The sequence below is a fragment of the Notamacropus eugenii genome, chromosome 4 (assembly GCF_028372415.1).
Source record: "Notamacropus eugenii isolate mMacEug1 chromosome 4, mMacEug1.pri_v2, whole genome shotgun sequence".
Classification (NCBI taxonomy): Eukaryota; Metazoa; Chordata; class Mammalia; order Diprotodontia; family Macropodidae; genus Notamacropus; species Notamacropus eugenii.
Window position 1 is genome coordinate 359,639,041 of NC_092875.1, and position 7,533 is coordinate 359,646,573.

Consider the following 7,533-nt stretch of genomic DNA (forward strand, 5'->3'; position numbering starts at 1 on the left):
TAGTCCCCTTGATATTCTGGACCTTTTGTTCTTCCAGATGAATTTGGATATTATTTTTTCCAGCTCTAGAAAATAATTATCTGATAGTTTGATTGGTATGGCACTAAATAAGTAAATTAATTTAGGTAGAATTATCATTTTTATTACATTGGCTCGGCCTACCCATGAGCAACTGATGTTTTGCCACTTACTTAGATCTGACTTTATTTGTGCAAAAAGTGTCTTGTAATTGTGTTCATATAGTCCCTGGGTTTGTTTTGGCAGGTAAACTCCCAAATATTTTATAGTGTCTACCCTAGCTTTAAATGGGATTTCTCTTTCTATCTCTTGCTGTTGAGCTTTATTACTAATATGTAGAAATGCAGAGGATTTGTGTGGGTTTATTTTGTAATCTGCAACTTTGCCAAAGTTGTGTATTACTTCAAGTAGTTTTTTTACTTGAATCTCTGGGATTCTCTAAGTATATCATCATATCATCTGCAAAGAGTGATAACTTAGTTTCTTCTTTGCCTATTCTAATTTCTTTACCTTCTCTAATTGCTACAGCTAACATTTCTAGTACCATATTGAATAATAGTGGTGATAATGGACATCCTTGTTTCACCCCTGATCTTATTGGAAATGCATCTAGCTTATCTCCATTGCATGTAATGCTTGCTAAAGGTTTTAGTTAGATACTGCTTATTATTTTATGGAAAGTTCCATGTATTCCTATGCTCTCCATTGTTTTTAATAGAAATGAGTGTTTTATTTTGTCAGAAGCTTTTTCTGCATCTGTTGAGATAATCATGTGGTTTCTGTTACCTTTGTTGTTGATTTGATCAATAATGCTAGTAGTTTTCCTAATACTGAACCAATCTTGCATTCCTGGTATGAATCCTACCTGATCATAATGTATTATTCTCGTGATAAGTTGCTTTTTGCTAAAATGTTATTTAAAATTTTGCATCTATATTCATTAGATAAATTAGTCTATAATTTTCTTTCTCTGTTTTGGCTCTTCCTGGTTTAGGTGTCAAAACCATATTTGTATCATAAAAAGAATTTGGGAGGACTCCTTCCCCAATTTTCCCAAATAGTCTATGTAGTATTGGATTTAACTGTTCTTTAAATGTTTGATAGAATTCACTTGTGAATCTGTCTGGCCCTGGAGATTTTTTCCTAGGGAGTTCATTGATAGGGAATTTTGTAATTGGAGATTACAGTCTAAAGATCCAGTCTAAGTGCTTCAGTTCCTAGGTGAGGAAACTGCATCTGAGAAATGTCGATTTAATTATTTGCTTAGTGGGTCACACAGCTAGTTGTTATTGGAGGACTAGAATTAAACTCTTGAATCCATTGAGTTTTTTTCCTACATAGTACTGCCTCACCATAGGGAAATTTGATTTTACTTTAAATTTTTGACTACATAGAAGCATTCGTATCCCTTATTACGTTTACTGAGGGTTTGTTTTATTTATTTTACAGGTGTTACTGCTGAAATGCAAAATTTGGTACAGCGTCGAATTTATCCTTTTTTACTAATGGTGGTGGTTTTGATGGGTATCCTGTCCTTCCAGGTTCGACAGTTCAAGCGCCTTTATGAACATATTAAAAATGACAAGTGAGTTTTCCAGTTTTTCTTCTTAATTTTTTCATAGTTCTTAATTTGTGTTACTAAAATCAAGATTAACTGGACAGAGTAAAAAAGACATATAAATAGGCTCTTCTAGCATTACATTTTTGGCTCATCTGGACCATTGAGTTTAGGTCTCTCTGAAGTCTTTAATTTCTGTATTAGAATACTACATAGTAGTGGTAAAAAAAAAAAAAAGTACAAACACACCAAATAGCAGGACTGTTATTGTAATTATTCATAATAGTGGTTGGGAAGATTACTGCAGAGTGGTAATGGATGTTGTGCTATTACAAGAACATGGGAAAGAAATTTGGAAAGTTTTGTTGTAGAAAGAGTGAGAAACTGAAAACAACTCAGTGTGATAAATCATGGCTTTATGTTTTTACTTTCTATCAGCTAGAAAGAATTCCTCCAGTAATGAAATTACATGTGTGCTCAACAATCAAAGGGTACAAAACTAATTGAATTTTCTGTCTGGCAAATGTTTAGAATCAAGATTACTCCAACAATCCACAAAATAAACTCTTCCTTTACCCTTTCATGTGAAGAGGGGTCATTTTTGGTGATTAAAGGCAATTGTGGATTACTATAAATTAATGTACTTCCTACCTTAGGTGACAGCCTTAAGTACTTCCTCCTATATCTTAAAGACACAAAAAAATAATGCCATCAAAATCATGGTCTGGACTTGTATGTCAAGTTTGACCTAAAGTTAAACTTGAGGTTTAAAAGGAACAATAAAAACTAATGGTTATGTTGTGTTCATAGGAGAAATACAATATAACATCATTACTCAGCAGTTTTTCCAGAGAAGACTCTGTGTATATCCTCAAGGAACTAACAGTCTTATAGAGGAGTTAAGATACCAACACAAATAGGCATACTACCACAGGTAGAGATTCAAATAGCAAAGTGCTGTGAGAAATTCTAAGGTTAAGGTACATTGCTTGTGAGAGGATTATGGATAACTCCCTGGAGGAGGTAGTATTTTAATTAGACTTTAGAGGATGGTTAGAAAAATTAAACAGGCAAAATGGGGAAGGTGGTACTTCTACACAGAAGGACCAACAACCTGAACAAGGGCCGCAAAAGTTAAATGTTCAAGGGACTAAGAAGTAGTTCAGTTTAGCTAGACTAAAGGGTCTTCAAATGTTGACAGGAGTTTGAACTTTACTGAATAGCCAATGGGCCACTACTGAAATTTGCACAAGAAATTATCTGGTAGTTGGGTCATGGATGGATTGAAAATGTTGGAAGTGGATATTACAGAGCTGTATAAGGCGACTATTGAAGTAGTCTAGGCAGGTGGTAAAGAGAGCCTATACTGGGTTCTCATTCCACGAAGCTCGAAAGGAGGGGAAAGATTCTAGAGATAGTACAGAGGTGGAATTGACAGTTTTTGGTAACTAGTTGTGAGATGTTAAGAAGTAGAAAGATTAAAATATAACATTAAGGTGACAGACATGAGAAATGATGAGTAGTGGTTACAGAAAGAAAGTGAAAGTAGGTTTGGGGAAGGATAGTGAACTCCTGTTTGGACATGTCTAATTTGAAGAATCTGGGATATTGAAGAAAAATTATCCTGTAGGTAGCTGGAGATATGAACTTGGATCTTAAAAGAGAGGTAAAGACTAAGAAAAGATTTAGGAATCATCTGCATAAATCTGACACTTGAAGCCACACTGAATGAGACTGCCAAAGTTAGCTAGGATGGGAAGAGAAGAGGACTAAGGATAGACCCTTAGGGAACACAGATATTTAATGCGTTAGCCCTTAAGTAGATGAACCTAGAAATAAGTTTCTAGATTAAGGAAAATCAGGAGGGGTGTGGTATTTCTAAAGCTAAGGGAAAAAAGATTATCTGCTAGGATAGGGCTAGTTTACAGGATCAAATCATCTATGAAGGATCTCTCCATCTCCAGAGAAAGAATTGATAAATAGAAATAGATATGTTACAGTCTTATACACTATTTATAAATCTGTGTTAAATGGTAGCTTCCTTTAGTGCTGGATGCAGCAGTGGTGGGGGAAGGAGACAGTTCAGAATTTAAATTGTAACTCAAAAAAATTTAAATGAAAAAAAGGAAGGTAGGTCATCTGCTGGAAGTGTAGCCTGTGGGTATATAGTTATGGGGGGGGGGCGGTTTGGACCAATTGGCATAGAAAATAAAAATAAGTGAACAGCTAGCATTGTATAGCTTTTTAGGGTTTGCAAAGTACACTTCTCATAACAATGTGTAGTACAGGTATTATATTAGCATTCATTCCACTTTTACATTACTTTGCATTCATTTTTCTGTTTGTTCATATACAGTAACCTTGAGGACAGGAGTTGTTTTCATTTTTGTCTTTGGTATTTCTAGTGCTTAGCACAATGCGCATAGGTTGAATTATACCCATTTCACAAATAAGGAAATTAAACCTGTAAGGTGTTAAATAATTTACCAGTGGTCATACAACTAGCAAGGATGTGAGAGGTGAATTTGTTTAAATCAGTTAAGATCTCTGAGCCTCAGTTTCCTTGTATATAAAATGGGGTTGTTAATTATTATTTTATAATATATATTATTAATAATTATTGCCTTTTTCCCACAGTGCTTTGAGGAAGCCATTATATGAGCCTTAAAAAACATTATGTAAATCTGACTTGTTAAGGCAATTAAGATCTTACATTTATCACTTAGGTCTTCTCATCTGCTTCTTCCTTTAATTTCCATCTTATCTTCTCTTTTTTTCCTCTTCCTTTGTTCCGTTCCTGTTCTCTATAACTCCTTCTAGCCTAAGTATCTCCTAAATTCCTGGGATGGTTATTGCTGAAATTCAGACCAATTAGAATTGATGCTCATTTGTTTCTGATCCCTATTCTGTATTTTCCAAATAGTAAAATACATTGATTCTATATGTAAAGTGGTTTAAGCCTAGATATGCTGTTTGATTGTATCTGTTAAAATGTAAGGATACATAAATTTTTCCTAATACTAATTCTTCTCTTTTCAAATTTAGATATCTTGTGGGACAACGACTAGTGAACTATGAGCGAAAGTCAGGTAAACAAGGCACGTCAACACCATCTCCACCGTCTTCACAAGAATAAAATAGTTGTCTTAAATACCTTGACCTTCCTTTTGCCTTTATGTGTCCTTTTTTGTGGACTCTTCTATCTCTGGATAATATTTTTCCCAATGATCTTTACAGCAATGTTTTTACTTTAACTTTTTAAAAATTCATATTCTTAGCATTTAGATAGCAGTTGAAGACCTGCTCCTCTATCTGCATCTTCTTCATTTTTCATTGCTGTTTGAGATCTGTATATGTGTAAATAGAAAGTATCCTGACACCCTAAAACCTTGGATTAAACAGAATGTGCATTGTACATCTTTAAACAAAAATGTATATTAATTTATTAAATGTAGTTGTCACTTTATTTTGGACCTGCTGTTCTGTTGTCAAGAAAAGTGCCACAAAGCGATGGCACAAAGAGGCAAGACTTTTCAGTGAATTTGGAGCTCATTTTATGATGTTCCTAATAGTTCTTATTAAATTGATGCATTCTGACTTTCTTGGGTAGAGAGGCCTTACCAAGAACATGAAAAGAAACAAATACAAATCGTCAGTGAAATGTCTGTGGTAAGAAAACATGAACTGTGTGCTTCACTATCAACCTTTTTGAAAGTTGTTTTGTAGAACACCAAAGCTGTTGTACGTTTTCTACTGCCTGATTTTTTTTCATGTGTCTGTGTTTGTAATATTGTACAGTATCTTGCTGTAGGTAAGGAATCTATTTTTAATTTTGATAACTTTAATAACCCTAGAGATCAGCATTGAAAGTCAGGTTTTTGTGCTTGTTAAGGGCATGTCTACACTTAACCAAAAAACAAAAACACCAAATCAAGACTTTTTGTTGTTTCCTTTACTCATTCGCATTTGTTGGCAGCAGTGGCCAAAAGTCATACAACATCACATCATAAACAATACAGTACTGTAACTTTACTGAAGTTACTACATTTTTGTGATGTTTTTGCGAATTGTAGACGTGGCTTATTTGCTTAGGTAAAATATAATGGAGAAGATTATTTGGAAAAATCTAGCACTGTGAGCTAGCAAATGACTGGGTGGGAATTAGAGAATGTATTTTTCCTACTTTTCAAGCAATCATCTCCCCAAATATCAAAAGCTTTATATGTGAGTGAATACATTGATTCCCATTAACCAACTAAATTTTGTCTAGGAGGAAGCCAACTGAGCTGGTTTTTTCAAAAGAAATACAAACTGTGTTACATTAGGACCTTGCTAGGGTATCTCACTTAAAAAGTTAGTTTTCCTTATAACCAAAGCTGGAAATTAGAAAATTTACAGGGAGAGCTGATGGGCAGATGGACCGAATATTTTAAATGGTAGTCACTATATTGTATGAAATGATCAACGAGTCTGCCCTTTTTAAAGAAAGGCAGAATTAACTTTGTTTGGTGAGTCACAAATGGTCATAGAAGAATGATCTTTGTAAACTACAGAAAAAATCCATATAGTATTAAAATACATAAACTAAAATCTCCATTTTTTTTAATGTAAAACTACAGCCAAACACAAGCCACCAAGTCAAATGCAACAGTTTCTGATAGTTTCATTTATTTGCAGTCATTCTCAGTCGCCCCGTAGTGTTTTCATTTAAATTTTTATTATAGACAATAGAGGTGGAAGAAGCCTCATGTGGGGTGTAGTATTACAGCATTTCGCACTTTGTAGTACATCTCTGTGTGTATGCAGGTTTCTTGTACTGCGATAAGGAATGTTCAAGCTAAAGCTCTGCTCAGTCCTTTTGTCTAATAAAATTTTGAATTTCTTTTTTCTAAATACTTGATAAAATCTGTCATGTTAAATAAGAAATTGCTTTTTAGGAGAAAAGTGAAATTCGATTATTATATTTACCCAAATTCTTTAATGTTTAATTTAGTGTTAACAAGAATTTAAATTCCTTTATACAAAAGTTTAATAATATATGTATTTGTTTAGCACAAAAGGTCTGGGCAATTTTCCAAGACATTAATAATTGATACTCTACAGAATTATGTACTGCTTCATATACTTGGTTGGAAAATTTCAGGTAAAACATAACATGAAAAAAGGCCAAAATAATTTTCCCTCTGATTCACTTATACATATATTATGATCATTAAATGTAAAATTTTGATTGTTTTTACCACAAATTATTTTTGATTTGACTGTCAGTATTCCTTTAACATTGTAATTTCAAAAGGATATTTTTTACAAAGACAGGATTTGCCAACAATAGTTTGTTGGCATCAAGATTTTTCTTTAACAGTCTTGTAAATATTTTAAATCTCTGTTGTTTCAGTGCTTCATATAGCTTTTTCCCCCAGTAGTGCAATCTCATAAATTTTACGCAGTCTGAAACCCCAGTCTTTGAGGAATATTAAAATTTGTTAGGAGAATAAGGTTTTTTTGTCTTGTTTATTTTAGTGGGTTTTTTTAACAAATTAAAAAAATTAAATATTAGGGTGAATAACTCATTAATGTCATCAGAGGCCATTGTTTATGTCAAATGCATAGTTGTTCATTGTCAGTAAATTATGAATTTCATTTTAAAATCATCAAGCACTGTTTTTTTTTTTTAAATGTCAATCTGAGATTATTACTTTCAAAAAGTGCTAATGTGAAGTTTGCTGATTATAGCTAGGATCCAAAAACCTCAAAATGTTTTCTTTAGATGATTTTTCCTATTACATATATGGAGAATCAGTGGGGATTAAGTGAAAACAAATGTCATTGGACACCTTAAGTCTGGATGTAAATGTAAAATAATTTTTATTTTAAAGTTTAATACATCTCTTAAATAATGTAATGATTATTGTCTTGTGTTTTTTTTTCCACTCTCTTATTGAAATAGTTGAGGCTGA

At 33.1% G+C, this 7,533-nt stretch overlaps 1 protein-coding gene across 1 annotated transcript in view; it reads left to right on the top strand.

Annotated features, from left to right (window-relative positions):
* MARCHF6 (membrane associated ring-CH-type finger 6) overlaps window positions 1-5,042 on the top strand; it is an 80,259-nt gene extending 75,217 nt beyond the window's left edge. The window contains 2 exon segments of the mRNA XM_072605423.1: window positions 1,468-1,603; window positions 4,622-5,042. Of these exon segments, the coding sequence (XP_072461524.1) occupies window positions 1,468-1,603; window positions 4,622-4,712 (227 nt within the window). The 3' untranslated portion in view covers window positions 4,713-5,042.
* The last annotated feature ends 2,491 nt before the right edge of the window (window positions 5,043-7,533 follow it).